The sequence below is a fragment of the Hyaena hyaena genome, unplaced genomic scaffold (assembly GCF_003009895.1).
Source record: "Hyaena hyaena isolate Hyena2069 unplaced genomic scaffold, ASM300989v1 scaffold_65, whole genome shotgun sequence".
NCBI lineage: Eukaryota > Metazoa > Chordata > Mammalia > Carnivora > Hyaenidae > Hyaena > Hyaena hyaena.
In genome coordinates, this window is record NW_024080697.1 from 4,290,915 (window position 1) to 4,315,307 (window position 24,393).

The 24,393-nt window shown below is 46.5% G+C and overlaps 1 protein-coding gene across 1 annotated transcript in view; it reads left to right on the forward strand.

Moving 5' to 3' along the window:
* The first annotated feature begins 526 nt into the window (after positions 1 to 526).
* The window catches only part of NRXN3 (neurexin 3), a 37,695-nt gene continuing 13,828 nt past the window's right edge, over positions 527 to 24,393 (forward strand). Inside the window, exons 1-4 of the mRNA XM_039232206.1 lie at positions 527 to 1,235; positions 5,783 to 5,799; positions 6,603 to 6,752; positions 6,841 to 6,927. Of these exons, the coding sequence (XP_039088137.1) occupies positions 527 to 1,235; positions 5,783 to 5,799; positions 6,603 to 6,752; positions 6,841 to 6,927 (963 nt within the window). The remainder of the gene's footprint in view (positions 1,236 to 5,782; positions 5,800 to 6,602; positions 6,753 to 6,840; positions 6,928 to 24,393) is intronic.

Sequence of the window (24,393 nt, forward strand, 5' to 3'; positions counted from 1 at the left end):
TTTTGCCTTTCACCTGGCTCACTTCACTGCGCACGCCTCCTCCATCACGGCACCCCCTGCCCAGCCCTCTCCCGGGCCTCCCCGGCTGGGGCGTTTGGGGGCCCTTTGGGAGGAGTGCAGTGCTGAAGGCTTCCTCTCGCCGTGGACCATCTTCTCCTTGAATCAAGGCCTCCAGATCCACATGGATAGCTGAGATCTTTTCTTGGAGAAAGATACTTTGCTCCTCACTCTAGTCCCACACTTTCCCACCTGACTTTCCTTCTCTTCTGCTGCCTGGTCTTTCCCCTCTGCTGCTTTATTGGATCCCTTGCTTGCGCGCCCATCTGGGGCCGACTCGTTCACTTTCCTTCTTCCTTACCCTCTGGATATCTGTGCGTGTGCCTCCTTCCTCTTGTGTGCTCTGTGCCCCCCCCTCCCCCCCCACCCATCTCCTCTTCCTCTCTCCCCTCCCGCTGCCGAGGGGGATCGTCCCCGGAGGGCTGTTCCCTGCCAGTCTCCTCCTCTGGCCTCAGTCCTGGCGGCCACGATGAGCTTCACCGCGCACTCGGTTTGCTTCACCCTGAAGGTGAGCGTCCTGCTGGGGTCGCTGGTGGGGCTCTGCCTGGGCCTCGAGTTCATGGGCCTCCCCAACCAGTGGGCGCGCTACCTCCGCTGGGATGCCAGCACGCGCAGCGACCTGAGCTTCCAGTTCAAGACCAACGTCTCCACGGGGCTGCTCCTTTACCTGGACGACGGCGGCGTCTGCGACTTCCTCTGCCTTTCGCTGGCGGACGGCCGCGTGCAGCTCCGCTTCAGCATGGACTGCGCGGAGACCGCTGTGCTGTCCGACAGGCAGGTGAACGACAGCAGCTGGCACTTCCTCATGGTGCGCCGGGACCGCCTGCGCACCGTGCTTGTGCTTGACGGCGAGGGCCAGACGGGCGAGCTGCAGCCCCAGCGGCCCTACATGGATGTGGTCAGTGACTTGTTCCTTGGCGGAGTCCCTGCGGACATACGGCCTTCCGCCCTGACCCTCGATGGAGTACAGGCCATGCCCGGCTTCAGAGGATTAATCCTGGATCTCAAGTATGGCAACTCAGAGCCTCGGCTTCTGGGGAGCCAGGGTGTCCAGTTGGATGCTGAGGGGCCCTGTGGCGAGCGTCCCTGTGAAAACGGAGGGATCTGCTTTCTCCTGGATGGCCACCCCACCTGTGACTGTTCCACCACTGGCTATGGTGGCAAGCTCTGCTCAGAAGGTAAGACCTTCTTCCTAAGTCCTCTCTTACTAGAGACCCACCCACTGTGTTGGGTGAGGGCCAAGACCCTGGAGAGAAACCACCCCTGTTGTTGAAGGGCATCTTTAGCTACATGTTAGATAATTGGGTCCCTTTCCCTGAGGAGGTGGTGGAAATCCTTGGATTGCTCTCAATGGAAAACCCCTCAGATCTGGGCAAGGAGAGAATCTTGGTTACTCAACCCTGGGCTCCTTACTCAGATGTTTGGCTGTACTCAAAGTGCTAGATGGAGTAGGTTGAAGGATGTGTGCCCCAGGTCAGCTTCTTCCATGGGAGATAGCTTAGCGGGGTCAGCACAGAGCAAGAAATTTGATAGAAATGGGCAAAATGGCTATCCCTTGAGAGTTGGGCCCTTGGGATGGATGGGAAACTCCTCATCACTTCCTCCTGAATCCCCAGGAAGAATGTCCATGGCAGACGGATGGCAGGTTCATGCTTGGCCCGCTGTCATCCCAGGCTTCCATTTGCTTCTCCTCCCACAGTCTTTGTGGAGGTGTCTGACGGGTGGATGAGGCAGCTGGGGACGGTCCTACTCACCTCCTCATTCTAGTAGCAGGATTTTTCATATGAGGTTCTTCTTTCTTGTCCTCCTCCTCCTCTGCATGTACCGAGGATGGGCAGGAAGGCACAGAGACTGACAGGAGCCTTGTCCAGCCACTCCCCTGAGGGAGCTGGCAATACCCAGCATAGCCTTGACGAGCCTCTCAAGTTCAACCATAGCTTCCCAGGGAGAGGGAAGGTGGGACTCATGCCTGAGGACTTAGATTGCCCTCAGGTTGTTCACCGAATTCTGACTGTTTGGGATTAGAGCTGAGAGAAGCGGCCCAGACTCTATTTTGACAAATACCTAAAATCCAGAGTCATGGACTCCAGGACTCACTGAAGGCCTGGCCTTGAACAGGAAGAAGTGTTGAAATGACAAAGAAGATGAGAACTGGCCACAGGGGTCTGCATGTTGGGAGGCTGGGATGAGGAAGAGGCAAAGAAGTTTGATTTTCTCCTATTCTTTTTGAATCAAACCCTGGATTCTTCTAGAAATATTTTGCCATCCCATGCTGGTCTCTCCATGGAGGGGGTGGGATGGTGTAGGGCAGAACAGTGGTTCTCAACCTTGGCTTCGCATTTTAGGATCACTTGCGGGGGCGGGGATTTAAAAACTCTCAGGCCACCCCGTGGGCTAACCTTGATCAGAATTTTGTAGGGAGTGGGATCCAATGTGTGTTTTTAAAGCTCCGCAGGCTATTGTGCAGCCAAGATTGAGAACCAACAGGTCAAGGGAGGTCAGATAGGTGGGGCTAGGTGAGTGTCCCAGCACAGACTCCTGGGATTTCTTCATTCCGGTGAAGCCCCTGCCTCGGGATTTGTAACTGAAAATAGTGTGTGTAGGTGTTCCTCAAGCCAACCCATAGTAGCCCATCCCCTAAAGCAGGTTGTAATTCATATGAACTTTAGCCACTCCCATTTAAATAAAAAAAAAATCAACAAAGTTTTTTTCACAGGTGGTAGATGCTGGAGACTGGGACACTTCGAGGGGCTTGTGGGAGGCCCCTTTGTAGGGGTTATTGTGGGGCCCCTCCCCCGGTCTCTGCTGCTTCTTTCCTCTGCTGGGCTGGGCATCACATCTCCCTTCCCGTAGCTGCGCTGCAGGAGAGGGAGATTCAAAACATGCATGCCACTTTCCATTGGCTTCTTTTTCTCCATGGAACCCACTGGAAAAGTGGATGGGGAAGAGGACCCGAGGCCACCCCAACCCACAAAGCCCCTTTGGGAATGTGGTTATTGAAGCACTTCTTATAAGCAGGTGCCTTCTGGAGCTGACTGCTGTTCCAAAGCTTCTTAGCTTTGGAGAAAGTTCTGCCTGAAGACGCTGACGTGATCACTTGTTTTCTCGTTCACCCAAAGGATCTGTTCTGTTCTCAGAACTTGCATTGAAAGCTGGCATTCTTCCTTTCTAGGGACTAGGGTGTTTGCAAGTGTGTTGTTAACTTGCTGATTATCCCTGATTGCATTTTTTGTGTTTAAAAAGAACTCATTTCCTCTGGGCAGGTCCGGATCAGCACTTTTCTGCAGGAAGAATCTCTATACTGTATATGTATACAGTTTGTCTTTTTCTCTCTTTTGGGGTGTGTGTGTGTGTGTGTGTGTGTGTGTGTGTGTGTGTGTGTGTGTGTGTTTCAGGTCTCCGGTGGCACTTCTTTAGAGCAGATTGTAGGTAGTCAATATTTTAATAGCTAAATACAACATGGATATTTTAGTAATAGTTCTTTTTGCAGGGTTCAGATCATCTAGTGGCTGTGGATTGATACCTCTATCTGAAGAAGGCAAACACAGAGCACAGCTCATTTATTCTCCTGATACATAAATAGAGTAAATGAACTCAGTTGTAACAGTAACAGTTGGTTGGCTTGGAACAGAGCAGTGCAAAGGTTGAGGTGAGGGTGGTTGTTGGAGGGTATCAGAATTTACTGTTGATAAATTGGAGTCTGTTGATCCTTGTAATTGTCATCATGCCTAATCAATCACAAAAATACATCACAGGCTTTTAGAAAATAATCCATCTTTGTACACATAGTTAATTAAAAACATTTTTTTGTTTATTCTTGAGGGAGAGAGAGGGAGAGAGAGAGATAGAGAGAGAGATGGAGTGCGAGTGGGGGAGAGAGAGAGATAGAGAGAGAGATGGAGTGCGAGTGGGGGAGGGAAAAAGAGAGAGGGAGACACAGAATCCAAAGCAGGCTCCAGGCTCTGAGCTGTCAGCACAGAGACTGATGCGGGGCTGGAACTCACAGGCTGCGAGATCATGACCTGAGGCAAAGTTGGGACGCTTAACCAACTGAGCCACCCAGGTGCCCCAGAGTTTTAGCTAGTAAGCAGGAAAACTCAACTGTAAAATATTAAGGGGATAAAATTTAAGCAGATCTGCCTAAAACAAGGTACATAGTCTAAAGAAATGCTTACCCATTTTCCTAAAGATAATGTGGTGAGGTGGGTGGTGAGGATGCATCCACTCCCTACCCCACCCCCTTTCAGTTGTACACATCATAGACCTGAAGCCAGCTTATTCCCAACCGTTGGTCCTGTGTACCAGGCCTCTGATTGTCCCAATTTCTAGGATAGGCCTTGACATTTGATTATGTGAGGGCTTGCACCCAGTATGGAAGATCCATTTTGTACTTCATGCTTTAGCAGTTCAAGAGCAGGAAGAGTGGGAGGTCTCCTGCAGCTTCAGATGGATGCGGTCGGGGCCTATTGAAGGCGCTGTCTGTGGTCCATTAGCTTCTAGCATGCTGACGGCATTGATGTTTGCTTGGCCTGTCTGGCTTTCCATGCCTTGATGGCTCCGAAATATCTCTGTGTTGCACCCTGGGAAGAATGCACAGATGGGCCCATCTCCTTTTTCTGCTTTGGGCTCTTTTGATCCCCCATAGGGTATCTTCCCTAGGAAAAACCTAGAAGACACCAGAGATAGTTGCTGTGGAACAGTTGGGCCTAGGGGTTGAAGGTCCTGGACTCACTATCTACTTTCATGTGGTGAAGAGTTATTTGGTCTGGTGTAGACTGAACTCCACACAGCCTCCTTAAGAAAACTTCACTCCTAGGCTCCCAACCTCATTAGTGGTCATTGAACATTCTGGCACATGGTGGAGATATGGTACCAGATCTTTACTTCCAGGTGTTATGTTTATAAATAAAATGTTCTGGTGCTCAACTTCAGACTTGCTTGTTGAAGCTTGCCTTTTTAGTAAGGGTCTTAGAGGACAGAAGAAGTGCAGGTAGTTCAAAATGATTTTAAACTTAAACATATCTATTTTGGAATATAGTCAAGGTATGACACAGTATATTCACTGGTTTCTGTCTAGCCCAGTCTATCCTGTTACCAGTATCCTGGGAGCTCACTGAGCAATGAAGAGCTATCCTGAGCTTCCCCCCAAAAGAGCTGTCCCCTCATGGGTCATTGAGAGTTTATTATTACCCTGAAATGAGTTGAGAATTGATACTTTATTTTTAAACCATTCTTAGTTTTGAAAATGTGTGTATTGAATTTCTTAACAACCTTATGGTCATGAAGAATTGATTTGCTCCCAAGGTGTGTATATTTCAGTACTAGTCTTACTGAAGAGCTTCTTTAGTGTGAAGTCAGCCTGTTGTAGGTGGGGTGGGGCCAGGGAAAGATGGAGAAGGCCTCACACGTTGATTTATCCTTTATCATTGCATGGGCCTACCTATGTCACATACCACTTGTGTGTCCATACTTTAAGGTTAATTCAGTGAAGAGTCATGAGGTCCTATTCATTTGGGGAAGAAAACTTTCATTGTCTACCTCTTCCTGCTGACTTGGGCAGGTGCCCAGACCAGAAGCTGCTGTCTTGAGTCTCCGCTCTTAACTTTCCAGATATTGTGATGCTACAGTGAGGTACAGTGGTGGGTGTTGGTGGAAGGAGCCAGGGCCTTATTACAAGCACACTGTTGAGTGGTATGCCTACTCGCCTCCCTTTTCCACCCTCCAGCTGTCTTAAGCTGCCAGGTTGGTTGGACTGATGGCTCAACACCACTGTGCGGCCTTGGTATGCCTTCCTGAAAGTGAATTTCAACTACTTTTCTTTTTATTGAGAATTTCGTGACTCTTCCCACATTTATGCAAGCCAGAACTGGAATGGAATGGTATACCAAGAGACTGTTTGCCCCTGAGCATTTACCAAGGGCCAAAGACATCCAATGCTGAAGTTAAGGTACCAGTGATTGCCCCAGCCGATCCTCCATTTCAGGGCATTTGTGTAAAAACACAAACGTCTCCCTCCCCGTCCCCAGTGCACATCCCCCTGGAATTGTAACATGGCAGTGTTGTTCCTAAACCCCGTCAACCCTGCATGGCCTGGGGGTGGAGGTGGGGGGAGCTGCAGGGGAGTGGTGAGCAATCAGAGAGTAAAGACCATCTCCTTTCAGAATCCTTCTCCCCAGGATGGAGACTGTACACCGAGGCAAGGCCTTACAACAAGCACAAAGGAGAACTGCGGCTTCTGAGACTTGATTCCCACCCAGCATTCAGGCGTTAGGTGGGACCAGCCCAGCCAGCCAGCAGGGGCTGTCGCTAAACGGAGCCTGAATAGGGGTCTGATTGCTCCTTTTTCCTCCTCTCCTCCTGATTACCAAGTGAGATTTCCTGGGTATGCTGTATGCTAAATGGCAGAGCAGCCGCCTGCCACTTGCACCAATTATCCCTCTTTTAACTGCCGAGGGAAGAGCAATTTTTTTATGTCCCCCCCCACCCCAGTAGCATCTCTGCCTCCTTTAAAGAAATAAGACCGTTTTTCCTTGTCCCCCCTTCAGAGGGGTGAGAACAGCCTTCTTTCTCCCTTCGCAAAATCCACACACCAGCTGCAGGCTACAAAAGGGGGTGGACACAGGGTAAATGCCTCCTCCGAATTCAGCGGGGTTGAGGGTCACACAGGCATTTTGCCAAGAGCCGTGGAGTGGCATGTGAGCTTGCATTTGCATTTGGTAATGAGACACCACGGGCCCAGCACCGGGGGCTAATTGTCTTTACGGCCCCTATCTCCCTTTGCAGGCTGTCGGGGAAAGATGGTTTCCAGTTCCTGGGGCAGCTGCCCATCAGCTGGGTCCTCTGCCCCCTTCACAGGACAGAAGAGACAGGGTATGGGCTGTGCTTGGGGGATGGGGCCAACATGCCCTCCCCTGCAGTGGGTGTCTTGTGTGACAAGGCCCAGAGGTGGAACTGGAGTGAGACGCTTTGGGGCAGGGCTGTGATGGGCAGGTACCCTTCCTAGGATAAACATAACGATGCCAGTATTACTATTATTGAATGCCATCCTGGGCCTGACAGCCTAGGTGCTTTAGGTGCATATGTCTCATTTAATCGTCACGGCACTCCTATGCAGTTGATACCATTAACTAGCCCCACTTTACAGATGAGGAAAGTGAGGAGCAGAGAAATTTGGAATTTGACCAAGGTTTAGTGTAGTATTAAGATCATGGCTTCCAGAGTGAAAAAGATTGGACCTTAATCTGGGCTTGCCCACTTCTAAGTTGTGTGTCTTTGGGGAAAGTTTTAGAAGATTCAGTATTGTCATCAATAATAGTAATAATTAATATCAGTTAACATTCAAGGAGTGCTTGGCCACACGTCTGCACCGTATTGACTGCGGTGTATGAAATGACTCTTATAACCCTCACAACCACTCAACACACTATTATCCTCATTTTGTAGACAAGGAAGCTAAGGGACAAGAGATTCAATAATCCGTCCAAGGTCACACAGCTAATAAGAGGCACAGCTGGGGTTCGCATCTAGGCACTCTGGCCTCAGAGACCACACTTAACCACTGTACCGCCCTGCCTTGCAGCAAATCAAGATAAGAAATTGTACATCATGGAGTTGTTGAGAGCGTGAAAGGAGATGAGACGTATGGAGTTAGCTACATAGTCTCTGGGCAAGAACAAGTCCTGACTCTGGCTGTTGGTCTCCTGGTGCTTGTAAGAATGAACCGTGTGTCAGTTTGGTTTCTCAGAAGGTTGGAAGCTCCCCTCCGAGTACCCCCACCTCTGCCATTTTCCTTCATCCCAGTTTGAGAAATGACAGAAACAAAAGGAGGGAAATCCAGTTTCATTGCCGTTTTGGCCCTGCCTGAGAATCGCCATGTCAATGATGAAGGTTGTGCCTGTTGGACCATATTTGGAGCTCTTTGCAAACCTGTGGTTCTGGCCCCCGTAGCAACCCAATGAGGCAGGGAGGACAGGCTTTCCCATCCCACTGAATAGGTGAGGAGGCCCAGAGCTGAGGTTCCAGTGAGCGTGTGGGTATGTGGGCAAGCTTGGATGCTGCCTGCTTGGCAGGTGTCTCTGGGACCTGAAAACCCAGATCCCCAGTGTGGCATTTTATTTCTGCTCCTAGGCTCCCTTCATTAACACAAATGGCCTGTGTCTCCATTGTGAAATGGAGCGTCGCCTCCCTGGATGCTGGTGATAAGCAAAATGTCAAAGTCCTGGTGTAGGAGGTTATCAGCTTGGCCAGTCCCAGGAGCCTAACTCCTCCCAGACAGACAGAAAGCGAGAATATGAGAGAATGAGAGAGGATGAAATGAATGTGTCTGAGTATTCAATTCCCACCCTCAAGATCCCGGTTTGAAGTGAAGTGACTGGGGATTGGACCCATGGGTCCTGAGGCATTTGGAGCACAGCTACACCCCACCTGAGTGTTGGCATCGCTGGACAGCACGCACGACCTCTTCAGACTTACCTTTGGTTTTCCAAGTACCAGGAATTGCCCAGCACCCCACCCAGGGTTGGCGGTAAAAGATGGAGCTCCTGGACTACTCTCTCAGACTCCTTCTTGCTTTCCTGCTGCCTTGGGACTGTCTTCACAGCTAACAGAACCAAACTCTCTTTCTCTGTGTTTATTCTTCTTTTTCCCTTTGTGTGGGGGGGAGGGGAGATCAATACAGAGGCGGATTTAACCAGGAAACAAAACCTTCCATATACCCTCACTTGCATGGTCCCTTTCAAGGTGCCATACCTAATTCTGTATTTGTGAGTTTTTTTTTCTTAAGGAAACCCCAGTATCATCAACTTCCAGCTCCGCCTCTGTGGATCCGCCTCTGTGAAGACTTGTTGCTGCCCAGTGACAGCAATGTGGCGCTGGGTGTACATGTGATTCCCCAGTGACCTACGACCCTTCATCACAGACGCATTTTCCTTCCTCTCATAACCAATAGGGCAGGAAGAGCCATGGAGGGGGTGCGCGGATGATGAAGGGCATCTAGGAGTATCATATGGGGAAGCATCTAGAATATCCAGTGGGTAGACAGAGGCTGTGTTTAGAAATGTTTGCTCTTGGTGCAGAGGAAAGTGCTGGTCCTTAAAAAAGAGGGGGCGTCCCTATCCCCCTCCTGAGGTTTTCTCAGCTGAAGTGGGGATGTTTGGTTCACTGCGGCTCGCTGGGGGGCTGTGTTACAGGTGACAGGCTGCAGCTGACAGAGGAGAGGGACAAAGCGTGGCTCGGCAGGCCTGTCTCCGTGATCTATTTGGGAACTGACAGTGCCAGTGGGTTGTCATTACTGTTGTTGTTCTCTAGAAATTGATGTCTTTGGGTGACCTATTTAAAAGCAATACGGGGCCCCCTTTAAATGTGCCATCATCCATATCTGCTCTCAGATCTCCACTGCTGACCACAATGTTCCTAAATAATGCACTTTCCAATTAAAAAAAATTTTTTTTTAATTCAGCAACCAATAGTAGCAAGCTTTTAAAAACAAATTGATCTCACAGTCATCCAGCCCAACTGCCCAGCTCTGCTCTGTGTTAAAACTTACTTCACACGTGGTCCTAGAAACTGTGATCTTTTCAGCTCTTTTGGGGAAAAAATGCTTTACTCCGTGAGGGTTTGCAAGGGCCTGAAGAGGGTGGAGACAAAAGAAAGGCGGGGACATGAGCTGTAGGCAACACGAAGCTCTTGGTTTAAGCTGGGAAATGCATTCAGGATCCTTTGGGTTTTTCTGAGGCTCTTATTTAAGTATCTTTGTACCTAAGATGACTCTGAGGAGCTTTTCCCTCAAGTTTCTCCATGAGACTCTCTGCGTCTTATCTTCTCCTGACATTTTTGCCTCTTGAGTGCAGGTTTAGTTCTCCTAAAGCAGTTGTGTTTGCAGGTGCAAAGTTCTTAGAAGACAGTCTCAATAGTCTCGTGGTTGTCGGCAACACAAGGGCCAGTGTCTTTGCTCTCTCAGGCAGAGTGTTCCAGGCAATCCCATACCCTCTCCTCCAGGAATTATTGGGAATGTGTTACCTGCAGCCTCTGGAGAATAGACACAGTGCAGCGAGAGAGTGTTGCGCTTCTTTAGTTAATAAGTTGTATTAAAATAAAAACAATACCCCTCTTGGGAGGAGGGACCAGCCAGGCTGAAATCACGCATCTGCGATCCAAACATTGGGAACAGGGCTGGCAAGGCTGGGAGGTTGCCATGTTCTAAATTTTTTTCCTTCCTCCTCGGTCCCTCAGGCTTCTTTCCTTTCCAGAAGGGGTCCTGTGTCTTGCCTGGCTAGCTTGGACTGCTAAAGGAAGAGGGAAGGGGGAGCTTAAAGGATGGTAAGCCTCTCACCCATGGGATTCCTAAAAGACTAATTTTCCCCTAGGACACTTGCTCCACCTGGTTCAGGAAAGGCAAGGCTGGAGTTAGGCTGAGGCGGTGTGCTGTGAGCCCCTTCTCAGGTTTAAGGAGACACACTGAAATTTGGGGGGACTCTGGTGCTGGGGAAGAAATATTCTGTGAGGGATGAAGCACACATCTCATGACCCATGTAGAGGAAAGTGAGACATTTACATTGCCTTCTGGTCCTGCCTTTGCCTGTGTAGTGCACTGGAAACCAAGTTTCATTGTGAAGAATCATGGGATAGTAACTTTGGAGGGGACTTTAAGGGTCATTGGGTCAAACTACCCATTTCCCGTCCTCTTCTCCACTGCGTAACACATTTTCCCTCCTCTCCAAAATCCCCCTAGTCAGCTACAGTGACAGATCGGGACTCAGTTCTTTTTAGGACAGCTTCATGTGTCTCTGGTCACTGCTGAGGATCAGAGAGCTAGCTCTTCCCACATCAGGCCGTGGTCGGCCTCCAGTCACTTCCTCACTGGTCCCGATTCTAATTAAAGCAGTCTGACCTTTGCAGTGGGTTGTGTGGATGAGGGGATGGGTGGGTCATACGAGTTCTGGATGATGCTCTGCAAGAATCAACCCTTGTGTCAAGTAAAATTCATAAGGGGTTCTCTAATATGGCACTGGCAATACACACATCACAGAGTTATTTAGAATTAACTGCTTGTGATTAATCTTAAACAACGTGGGAGGGACTGATGTGGGAAGAGACTCTGAGGTAAGCAGGTGATTCATGCTCTAGTCATTTCGTTCCTAGGGAGCTTGCACTCTGGAAAATTCATGGTTGGCTCCATCTCTGCCTCTATTGTCTGTGCCTCATCTCACCCCCCTAAGATGTCCCATCTTCCTCCACACCCTGCTAGCTTTGCAGCATCTCTGCTTTTCCAGGAAGCCCCCTGGAAATTTCTGATAGCTTGGCAATAAGATAGAAGTTGTAGAATGCTAGGGGCACCTGGGTGGCTCAGTCGGTTAAGTGTCCGACTTTGGCTCAGGTCATGATCTCGTGGTTCGTGGGTTTGAGCCCCGGTGTTGGGCTCTGTGCTGACTGCCAGCTCAGAGCCCGGAGATGTTTCAGATTCTGTGTCTCCCTCTCTCTCTGACCCTCCCCTGCTCACGCTGTCTCTCTCTCTCTCTCTCAGAAGTAAATAAAAACATTAAAAAAAAAAGAGAAGTTGTTGCAGAATGCTAGAATGCAGTAGCATAAAGTAGAATTGGATTGGACTAGTTTAACAAGCCCATCCTGGCCTCCAGGGTCAGACACCCCAATAGACATCAAGGTTTTGCTAAAAAGGCTAACAGAGTGGTTTTTTAGAAAAGAGAAGGTCATGGAATGAAGCAGTATCGAGAAGCTGCTCCTGGAAACTGGCCTTGGAAACAAATGCCCTGTCCAAAAATGCTTCCATTCTGCCAGGTTGCCCTGGGTATCCCATGTTTTTGGCCCTGTTGGGCAGAAGTCTCCTAGGAAGAGGGATTAGGCAGGGCTAGAACATGTTCCTCTCACGTTGGCATAGACTGTAAACCTGCCAAGCAAATTCCATCCTGCAACCTAAAGGGGGCGAGGCTAGTCTGGCACTCAGCCACCTCCTCACTGGTGGTCATTTTACTGACAGTGCCGCAAAGGATGGAGGACTCATCTCATAACTTTGTGATTTAAAATCATTTACTTTTAAGAGCAAAGCCCACAGACATCATTTTGAGTTTAAGCTTGAAATGTACCCAGAGTCACCAGCTTCTACTCCGTGGTCTCTTTGTCCATCAAGGTTCCTTGGACTGCACACATGTGCTGGGAAGTGGGCATGGCCATGTCACATAGTCATGTGAGAGTTGGCACGTGGGCCGATGGTTGGATTTTAGTTGCTGTAGAAACTTTGCTATTTGCTCCCCCTGATGTTGAGTGTTCAGCCTTGTGTTAATGCAGATTGGGGCTGCTTTCTCCCCATGTACAATATGTAACCAGTGGCTGTATTTTAATGTGTCTCTTGGCTCCCTTTGGCTTTCACATCCTTAATGCAAGTTGCAGTAACTCAGTTGAGTTCCTGATTCTTGTTGCAGGAGTGTATATAAGGAGATACTCTCTTTGAGAACTCTAAGACATGAAACCAAGGGAATCTGCTGTTTCCATTTGTTGATTACTGCACATACAGGCTTGGTGCTAAACCTCTGTTGTGTGACAGACAGCAGGTCTCAATAAATGTTTCACTAATAAAGCACATTCTGTGTATACAATGTGTGTGCTTTCATGTTTTGCATGCGTACATTGGTGTCTGTGTTCATGCGCTCACTAACACATGTGATGGATAGATGGAGGTTCCCAGAAATGTGAGTTTAAAAGTATCTGTTTAACAATTTAACTGATGTGTCAGATATGACTTGGGCTGCAGTAGTGCGGGCCACCACTGGAAATGCCTACTCTCTTTGAGTGGAAAAAGTGGCGTGTTTACTGTGGGGCAGTTTTCGCTGAATCTGTGTCAAGCGCATACCTGGTTTGATCTAGTTGAAGACAGACCAGAAAGACTTTCTCGTTTGTTTACAAACCAATGGTTTCCTGTAACAATTACAGGCAGCAGCGAGCCTGGGACCATGTAAATGCTTGTGCAGTTGCTGTTTGAGGCAGACATGTGGTTGTCACTGGAGATGGAGAGGCCCCATTAGCTTGTGTGGATTCCCTGGAGAAGATGAGGCTCACTGGGGACAGGATAATTGTCCTCGGATATCAGAAGAGCTGCCACAAAGAAGAGGAGCGGATACTGAGTGGGAGGGTTGAGAGATCAGAGCTACAGAGGAAGAATCCTGATGCTTAGAGCTATTGGACCATGCCTCCCCCCCATCTCTGGGGGGGAAGGGCAGCAGGTGCTGGAGTGACATCTGTCAGTGTGTGCTAGTGTGTACGTGCCTTCACGCTAAGGACGCCATGGTTTTGAGGGTCTCAGCCTCCAGGCCCACCCTTATATTTGATCATGTTCATCCTCTGCCTTTCAGCGGGTGGGGGTGAGAAGATTATTCTCTAGATCATTGGCCTTAAAAATGGGGCACATCCAGGACCATTCTTTGGGGATATGTATAGTTAACATATGCAAATTATTTGTAAATAAAGAAACATCTCTTGGGACAACATATTAAAATTACGTTTTTAATTTAGGCACTTTATTCAGAAAGGGTTAGAGGCCATCGATCAACACTCAGACTTGTGTTTATCTCTCTTTAGTTGATTATAGTTACTCTTGGCCTCCTGTTACAATTCCTCACACCCAGGGGCTTGCAGTTTTCGGGTGGTGCTGATGCCAGCGGTATGCGTATTGGGCTCCTTTGCTCTATCTTTAGCCCTGTGTACGGTGGTCTTGGTTGACGTGGTCAGGTGGTTTTGGAGGGCCCCATGGGAACATACTCCAGTCATACCTTCCTCCTTCAGAGGCCCCACTGTCTGGAATTACTAATACTGTCTCGGAGTTTCCTTCAGCATAATGCCAGGGCATTTGCTGGGGCAAATTTGGCTTGTGGAAGAGAACAAAGTCTTTGAGGTATTGTCAAGCATTTGTAAAGCAGTTCTTGATGTAGAATCATCTATTTTTTGGAATAGGCCATCTGTTTACTGGAATAAGTATATTCTGTGAATAGGCACTCTCAGAGGGCATGCGTGTTATGTATCAGTGAGGTCCCTGCCTATGAGGAACTTGTGGTCTAGTTAGGAAGCCTGTCAGGCAAAGAAGTTACAGCAAGCATTAGAGCTACTAATGTACCAGGTAGAATATTAGGAAAGTAGCTCCGAAAGGGGTGTCCCACCCTGCTTGGGGTTGGAGGACATTTCACAGTCAAGCTTAGAAGATTTATTTGGTAGACTTGAGGGGGGGAGGGCATTTTAGGGCAGCCTTGTGAACCAGTAGTTTGCAATAGGTAATGTGCCTGGATTGAAGGTAGAGATCGATGGGAAAATAATAAGAGGAGGTGTTAGGCAGGGTGAGTCTCAATGCTTTGTAAGGATTTTGGACATTCTTTTTTTCCTGCAGTTGAGGGGTATTGGAAGTTTATCAGTTGAGTAGTAGTAGATTCGACTTCTAGAAAGACGGCTCTGGGGCAGTTTGCATGATGGATTGGCTGGCTATTAGAAGCCTTAAAGCAGAGAGACCAGGTGGAGGCTATTGTGTGGTTTTGTTGAGAGAAGAGTCTGTACCAAAGGAGTAGCGATGGAAGAAGGATCAACTGCAGAGATGTTAAGGAAAGGAACTTAGTAATTGGAAAGGCAGTGACTTTGAGTGGTGTTGGACTCAGGATGTCTGGCTCTTCCACATACTAAGCTGTGCAGACTTGGACAAAAGACAACTTCTCTGTGTTTTAATTTCACCATCTGTGAAATGGGTGTAATAATAGTGCTCACCATTTAGGATTGCTGTGAGGTTTTAATAAGATAGCACACACAGAATTCTTAGAACAGCACTTGGCACATAGTAAGCATTCAGTGAATGTTAACCATTATTACTAATTAGTATCAATTATTCTTGAAAAGGGGAAGAAAGAGCTTCAATGACATGCTCTGGTTGTAGGTATAACTAGGGCAGGAAAGTCAGTGGGAGGAACAGATCTGGAATCAAGGCAAGAGAACGATAATAATCAATTTGGGTTTGTCTGTCTGTACCCCACCTTCTCTTTTGTCTCTGTAAGATACTTGCAAGGAGATGTGCAGAGGCAGGTAGGGGTGATGGTTGTTCTAGGGGGGAGGGTGGGATTGGCTGTAGATGTCAGAGTGTTGTAGAGGTGAGAGAAGGCTTATATATGGATGAGGCTGTCTAGGCAAAGAGTATAATTGAGAAGAAGGTGTGGAAGCTTTGGGGACCTTAATATTTAGATAGTAGAAAAAAAGGAATCTGAGCTTGATGAAAGCAGATGACCAGAGATGTAGAAGGAAATAAGAACAAAGGAAAGTTCCTTAAAATTCTTCACTGGTCAATAAATGAAAAAATACTCCTAACCTGGTTGGGGTTGGGGCACTGATTTGAATACAATAGAACAGCATCAAAAGATTACATAGTTTAAAAAACTATTCACATTGGCCTTTTTTCTACCTTCAATCTAGTGTGTTCTGTTCATTTGAGAAAATTTCTACAAATAGGAAGTGAAGTCTTAGATAGAGATGGTGAAACTGAGGGTTTTGGATGTTCTTATGATGGAATTTCTGGCCCCTAGAACATCAGAATCCCATGGGAATCTAGGACTCAAAGATTTGAAAGAAACAAATCCAAAGAAAAAGGAGTGACTTGCCTAAGACCAGCCAGTTGGCATTCTTATTTGTGCTTTGCATTTGAGACCATGTGAGTTAAATATGAAATGCCTTGTCTACATTTTTCTTGGGGCTGGGCATTACTCTTGAGGATACCAGCACCAGCACTTAGTTCAAAGCCACACACCTTTTCCTGGGATTGGGCGAGAGATCTTCTAATTGTGGTCCTTGTAAGCTGAAAGAGCAAGTTCTTCTACACAGGGGAAGCCCATGGAAGCCCATCACTCAGCAGCTGGTGATGTAAATGCTGGTAATTAATTCACTTGTGGTTTTTCTACCTTTACCATGGGTGGGGTGTTTGGAAAGGAAGCACAATCATTTCTGAAGGAAATTGAGGCTCTGTTCTAGCTGCCCGCTTGCTGCCTTCTCCTATCTCTCACTCTCCAGGGCTGGGGGGCCGGTGCTGTGTCCATTCTCCGAATGCTTGCTGCGCAGCACCGTTTTCCAGGAATTTCAGGACACAGGAATTTTCACCCAGCTGTGTTGTGTGTTGCTGTTCAGCAATCTGAAGTTGCTTATCCAGCGTAAGTCAGAATGGGGAGCCCGGGGAGGAGGGGGAACGCCTTCAAACATTTTTCTCAGCAGAAGAAATTGAGGTGTTAGGGGCCCAGCTGGCGTGTGATGGGAACCAAGAAATGGAGCCGACGTGAGCATGCATGCTCACATGAAATCTGCTACTGATGATGTTATTCCAGACGTACTTCTTTCCACACCCTTGACCACAATGAACACTTACTGAGGACCTACTGTGTGTCAGAGGGAGCATGGGAGTAGAGCCGTGAACAAGGCAGGCATGCCTTCATGCTGCTTAATTCACCGAGAAATTATCAAAGTGATGGATGCTTTGAAAGGGGAAGTGTAGTGTAACAGTGGTCATACATTCAGGGGTCCGTCTTCAAGGCTGGCAGAAAAAAGACTGAGGGAAGTTCAAGGGTATGCTTAAGATACTCTAAGGAATCACAGGAGGTCCAGTGCTTTTTCTAGATGCACTCCCAGACTGAGTCTGCTGGCCACAGACCGCAAAGGTAGGTTCAAGGCTGAGTTTAGCTTAGTGCTCTGCTCTAACCAAACTACTGAGTATGGTCTTTAATTTTGTGGAAATCTCACAGATTTATCACTTGCTTATTTTAATTGACTAAATTTAATGATGATGCTGATGCTGATGAAGAACTAATCCTCACGAAGCACTTTCTACAAGTCTGGCATGGTGCTAAGTGCCCTCAAGTGTAAGTTCCTTTAATTCTCTCAACGACCCCTTATGAAGGAGGTGCTGTTGTTCTTGACTATAGGTGAGGGAGCCAGAGTTGAAGAGAGAAAGTCATCTATCTGCCTAAGAAGCAAGCCTGGGTGCAAAAGAGGGTGATTACCCTATAAGGTGGTTTCAAATATTAAATGAGATAATGAAGGCAAAACCAAGAAGCACATTGATTGTCAAATAACACATGATCGCTCCATGAGAACCATTATGGTGATTGATCCCTGCACCAGGCTCTATGATGGTCACTGCTAGCCATGTGGTTAAGATTATCTATGCACTAGACATTGTTCTAAGCACCTTACATACCTAAGTTCATTTAATGCCCAAACAGTTCTCTGAGTGCTGTAGTATTCCCATGTTATAGATGGATATGCTGAGGTCCAGAGACACATACTTATTTGCCCAAGGTCATGCTGCCAGACATTCTCCATTAGAAGCGGGTGTTTTAACTCCAGAGCACATGCTCTCTTAGCCATTATGCTGCATGGGACGTAGTTACACAGCCCCAAATTCAATGCTGTCCTACATGAACTCCTGAAACAGAAGACGTGGTTAATTTAGCCTCCCGGGTCCTGCTTGCCTCTTATCATCCACTCTTCCTCCGTTCCCCTACACCACTGTTTGATATTTTAAAGACAATGTGTAGCTAAGGAGAAAATGGAGAAGAGGCTTGTCCCACGAGAGCTCATTCTCGAGTGGATCCTCTCAACAGTCTTTCAGATGAAATAATCATGTCATGGTTATTAAGACAACAAGGAAAAATACTAGAGAAGCTCTAAAGAAGTAAAAGCATTACATACAACACACAACAAAGAGTGGCTCAGACCCTCATTTCTCCAATTCAGCCCACCCCCCAGACTCAGCCTCCCTGTGAGAGAACCTGCTATCCTGTCCTTACTCTCTCCTCACCCCTAATAACCAATCAGGCCCCTAGTTCCACCCAGCTAATCCCCACTCCTCCATCTCATCTCAGCTCAGACCTCATCTCCTCCAGAAAGCTCTCCTGGACCCCCAGGCCCAGCCCCCTCCATCTGGACTGTATGGCCCTTCCTGAACGCCTATAGCATCCACCACAGTTTCATAAGTGGAAGGCGACTTACAACAGGCCACTCTGCCAGTAGGTGGCTGAGGCGTGGGGAATAGAGCCCACATATTCTAACTCCAAGTCTGGCATCCATCCCCCTACATCACGCTGAGAAGAGATAGGTGGCCCAGGAACCGGCTGATTCCACAGAACACAGGTTGCCAAGTACGGTGTGTGGTGACGTTATGGTGCCTGTATTGGTGGCATCTTACAAGTTAGAGGACAATAGGGATGGAAAACTTAATCCGATATGTGAGTAATTATACATGTGATGAGTGCTATGGATGGCAAAGAGCGGGATGGGAGGGGGGATGTCATGAGAAAAAGGGTGGTCAGGGAGGACTAATGATGAGAAGGAACAGGGAGGAAGCAGTGGAGACGGGCAACATCTCTTCATTGTCACTTCTTTGGCCTAAAGACAAGGGGAATTAAGTCTAATACTGCTGTCAGGAGCTGTGTTATATTTGTAAATGTTTGTTTGGAATATGGTTGATGGGTAAAACCAATGGAAGGAGGGAGGACGGCGATGGAGAGCAAGAGAAACCTTCATTCAGTATGGTAGGATGAGGTCACTGGTCATGTCTGGTAAATGGGTGTATCTAGGGACACCTGCATCCAGAGTTCAGAATCTGGAGGTGAGGATTTGGGGATAGAATCTCCATCTAAAGGAAGCTCCATGTGGAGAAGGTGAAGATGAAAGGCCGCTAGAACAAGAAAGCCGGTGAGTGTCATTAGCTGCCAATCCAGACAAAGACACTTGTTCCCCAAATAGCCGCACAGCGTGAGGGCCACCCACAGCATTTCCAAGCAGCTGCCTTTCCGCCTAGCGCTGACTTTCTCAGGCCTGCCCTATCGGACGCTCCTGCCTGCCATGTGTGTGTTCTCTGTACTGGAAGAGGAATAGCGGGTTGCCCTGGCTAATGCACATCTTTAGTTATGGTCAGGAGCATCATATTCCAGAACGTGTAAACAGTTCTCAGCTTGGAGGAGAGAGGGGACAGTCTGAGGCTGGGAATCTGCTTGATCCTAAGTGTCCCATGCTTCCTGGGTTTTAGGCTAACATTTATTGAACGATTACTATGTTTCAGGCTCTGTATGATTAGCTTTAACTTTTGTTCCCATTTTACTGATGAGCAGACTAGAGCACAGAGACTTTCCCCATCTACCTTCGGTGACAGACACGCAAAGGTACTAGAATGAAGTGTCACCATTTTTCAGGAAAACAAGAGAAATAAACATAATGTAAGAAGTTTACTGTAAAGTCACAATTTTTTTTTTCCGACTTTGAGATTATACCCTTTTACTTTTTGGTATTAAAGTACCTTTTATTTTTAAGAAATCCTGGTTAATCCAAAGCATCAGTTTTGGGCTTTTGCTTTTTCTTGGCAAAAGAAAAATATAGTTATCCTATGTTTCCAAAAGTACTAAATTGCTTGAAATATATTCCAGGAGAGTAAAATCTATTAGTGTGTCAATGATTATGCAGGCAATAGGTGGTTCCCATGCTACTTCCTTCCTATGAATAAAGTGTTTGTATAATTCTATTCACTTTCTATTCTGATCTTTTATCAGAAAAAAAATTGCAGCTGGACAGGAGCTCTGAGATAATATAATTTATTTTTCTTCAGCATTTATCAAGATGTTTTGATTGCACAGTTTGACCTTGAGACATTTTAACTCTATGTTGGTGTAGTCAGGATTATACAAACACTGAAACATTTTTATCATAGGAGTATTTTTAGAGGCAAATGGTATGGGGCTCAGATGATTCCTCAATCCATTTTTTCTTCAGCATACTTAAACCATTTCTTACTTTTCCAATTCATTTATATTTTACTGAATTCGTTTTAACCAGATCAATTCTGCTCCATGTGTCTTCTGCAGTAAAGATTTGATTAATCGATCAGTTATTTTTTTGTGTGCCTATCAAATTTTGCCTATATAGCTTCTGCCATTGTGAATGTTCTTTTTGTGGTCATTATTTCTACCACATCCAATTTTCTCACGTCAGATTTGCTGGTCTAAATTTTGTCAAGAATGCTTGATCTTTCCTTCAAGTTTTTAGTCAATAACAAATTTTACTATGTGCATTTTTAGCTGCTGTCAGTTCCATTTTTTGTTGACTTTTTTCCTGACAGGTCTGATTTTTTTTTTTCAGGTCACTTTTTGCGGTTCGAAGAACCACATCTTCCTACAACTAAAGTCAGCCTCTTGCCCAATTTTTTTTTTTTAAAGCAGTTTCAAAACATACATGAGAGGTCAAAAATTCAGGGTCCAAATAGTCTGTGTTGTTGACAGAGACCAGTGATCCAGAAGGATGAAGAAATCTACCCAAGGTCATACATCATGTTCGTGGCAGAGTTCTGCTGAGTTATTTTAGCTTACACAGCTCCACTAGTTCAGTGAAGGGCAGATCAGACTGTAAGATTGGGTTGATCTTGACGGCATCCTATCTCCTGCCCTCTTAATCCCCCTTCTGAGCCTAACGGAACTTCCACCTACCCTCCTTCTTGAGAAATGGCAGCTGGGACCCCAGTTCAAAGCCTCTAGATTTCTCTTCCTACTTCCTAGCGAGGCCCACCTTAAGCTGTGTGTGCACTGATGTGGCATGATTTACAAATAAGCAGGACCAAAAAGGAAAAATCCTCTCTTGTGGAGAATTAGGTCAGTGACAGAGTTGGGGAGGGGAGGGAATCCAGACCTTGTTCTCCCATCTTTCACTTCACCCCCTCTTGCCTGAAGCAGTCAGGGCAGAAGCCCACAGTGCTGTTGGGAAGCAGACATCTGGGCTTGGGGGTGAGGAGTGGGGGGCAGTGCCGTGCACGTGTTCTTGGGCAGATGCGTGTGAACATGAAAGCGGCCTGTTTTCTGGCCACTCGGGACTCCCCCCTCTCTCATTGTATTTGTCTGGATTACTCTAAGGGGGATATTAGTGTTGTCTAATAACGGCCTCAGATTTATCTAGGGATTTGTGTGATTAATTCCCAAGCAAAGTACAGCAGTTAGATTAGAGCTCAGCCTGTGTGGTGGGTCTACACCCGCTATTCTCTGCGCCTTCTAATTGGTTTTGGGGGAGGCTCTTCTCTCGTTGCCTTGTTGTTCTGATTGTTGAAGGCTGTAGCATTTAGGCCCCCACCGTAGGATAGTGGAAACCGTTTTTCACTGCTACAAGCTTGAGCGAGGGTCTGAGAAGACAGTGACATCTCCAAGTTCATGCTCTTGTTCCTTTATGAAAGCTGCAGAGATGTGGTCACTTGCTTTTGTCTCCAGGCTGCCACCACTGTATTCTCAGTGCCAGATTCTTCTCGCAGCCCTCCTCTTGGGGCCCTGGTAACCCAGCTGCGGCACAGTGGGAACAGAGGTGAACCGGGATGCAGGTGATCTGAATTCTGGTTTTAGCATCAACATCATTCAGCTGAATGGACCTGTCGGTTACCTGGCCTAGGGTCTGTGTCTCTCCTCTGAGCCTCAAAGGATCCTGCACAGCCTTATTGCACTGAGCACATTTATGATTAAGTAACTACTTATTTGGTTATTTGTGGCCCATCGACCCAGCTAGACCTTAAGCTCTAAGAGTGCAAGCCCCACATCTGCCTTGTTCATCTGCCATCCCCCGGCCTGTGTGCCTAGCACAGTCCCTAAACACGTGGGTGTTTGAATATGTGTCGATGGAATGAACTTGTGAAGCAGAAGGCACAGATCTGCTGGACACTCTAGAGATCTTCCACTTCTAAAATTCTCTGTGTCTCTCCTACTCTATTTTCTCCAAAACAATCATATAAACACCCCCCTTTCTAATGTTTTTACTGTTTTTTAACTGCCGTACCCCAGAAGTTGTAAGAGAAAAATGGCAATGAATAATAATAATTTAACTCAAAAAGCATATGACTGATACATAAAATATGAAATCCCTTCTAAGAGCTCGCCCTCTGCTCGCTTGTGCTCTCTGGGTCCTGGCAGTGGAATGCCACCTGCCTGGGCTTCTTAACCGACTGAGCCACCCAGGCACCCGCCACCTGCCTGGGCTTCTGAGTTCCCGCTGCCAGGGCCTGCAAGATCCTGTTGAACCCTCAGAATAGGACTGGTACTGATTAGTGGGCTATATAAGTGGTTCTCAGACTCGAAAATCATTCTCTTAGGTGCAGAGCAGATCTTGTACTAATGTCACGTCACAGGCCACCCTGCTTTTCAAGGGAAGAAGTCCACCTTGCTAATTTCCTGAATATGAAAGAAGGAAGAGTGCTTAAGAGAAAAGAGAAAAGTTGATGGGGGTACGGCAGTGAGAGAGCCTTAGGGTTACTTGCTTGCTTATGAGGTTCCCGGGTCACTAGAAACTCCATATCTCAGGGCAAAGACCCTTGGGAAAGCATTTAGTTGAAAGTCTCCAGCTAATAGCAGCCAATATGTGGCCGCCTCCTCAAGCCCATGGCAGACACTGCTAATCAATCTTGACCCTCTTTTCTTTCCAAGCTCATAAGCAGCCTCAGACTCTTTAAAAAAAAAAAAAAAAACCAATTAGTTTTGAAACTATAAAAAACTTAAAAAAAAAAATTTAGTTTTGAAAGAGAGAGACCGTGCGCAAGCTGGGGAGGGGTACAGAGAGAGGGAGACACAGAATCTGAAGCAGGCTCTAGGCTCTGAGCTGTCAACGCAGAGGCCAACGTGGAGCTTGAACCCATGTACCGTGAGATCATGACCTGAACTGAAGTTGGACACTTAACCGACTGAGCCACCCAGGTGCCCCCTCAGACCCTTTTTTGACACATTATTCCAAAAGTGCCACCAAAGAAAAATGAAACTAATGTGTGCTGAGCACTAGGCATTTTACATACATTTGTCTGTTTTGATCCTCCTGACAGTGTGCATGATCCCCATTTTACAGATGAAGTTTAAGTAACTTATACAAAGTCATATACTAGCAGAGTTAGTATTAGGGCTCAAAGCTTATCTGTCGCCGTGACTCCCCGGGAACCCCACCCTTGGGTGTCAATCTGACCATCAAGCCAGTTATGATGAAATCTTCTTATGAGATTTGTCTCCACTTAATTGTCGCTGTCCATCCTCTTGGGGCCACTTCAATATTACTCTAGTAAAAAAAGCAAAAACAAAAACAAAAAACAAAAAAAACTTTGAAGGATTCTCTGTCAACCGTAAATCCTGTATTAGCACTAAGTGCAACAATAGGCCATATAGGGCCAGCCACCCTATCATGTTTATCTACTCTTTTGGTTTATTAGATTTACTACTAACTACATCCAGGGAAGGTTTGTTTTTTTTCAGTCTCCAGTGCCTCAGTTGGTGTCTGGCATGTATAAGTGGTCAATAAATGTTAGCTATTGCGAATTGAACCTGACACAAAGGCTCTCTCTGGGAACAAAAAGGGTGAGGATAAAGGCTTATGGCAAATTGAAAGCCTTCGTGGCTGTTCTGAGAATCTCACAGCCAGCCTTTTCCAAACCGGAAATCTCATGGAATGAGATTTTACTAGGTATTTTATGGAAGGAGAGGTGTCCAGTAATCAAAACATTTGTAAAACTGCATACTGTAACCTCTCTTTGACTTCACAGTGTAGCTTAGTGTAGGCGAGGCTTTCTGAAGTCTTGCCATAGAGAAACTTGATCATTTTTGTTTAATTCGCTTGTTTCTACATTTATTATTTTGATGTTGTTGGCGAGGAACTCCTATTCATATTTTGCGGGATGTGCATTTTTGTGGAATTCCGTTCTGGCTATGTTGCCTCAATTTGTAATCCTTTCTCTGAAATAGGGGTCCTGAAGTCATGGATACTCTAATAAATTTAATGACATTCTTTCTTTTTATTAAAATGTAATTAATATACACTGTTAATTAGTTTCAAGTGTACAAGATACTGACTCACAATTCTATACACTTCTCAGTGCTTATCAGGATACATGTACTTTTAATTCTCTATTTCACTCTTCCTGCATCTACCTCCCCTCTGGCAGCCACTTCTGTATTTAAGAATCTGGCTTTTTTTTTTTTTTTTTTTTTGTTTGTTGGTTGGTTTTTTTTTTTAAATTCCATGTATGAGTGAAATCATACAGTATCTGTCTTTCTCTGACTTACTTCACTTAGCACTATACCCTCTAGGTCCATCCATGTTGCTACNTTTTTGGTTGGTTGGTTGGTTTTGTTTCTTAAATTCCATGTATGAGTGAAATCATACAGTATCTGTCTTTCTCTGACTTACTTCACTTAGCACTATACCCTCTAGGTCCATCCATGTTGCTACAAATGACAAGATCTCAATCTTTGTTATGGCTGATTGATATTCCATTGTGTATATATACCACATCTTCTTTGTCCATTTATCTGTCGA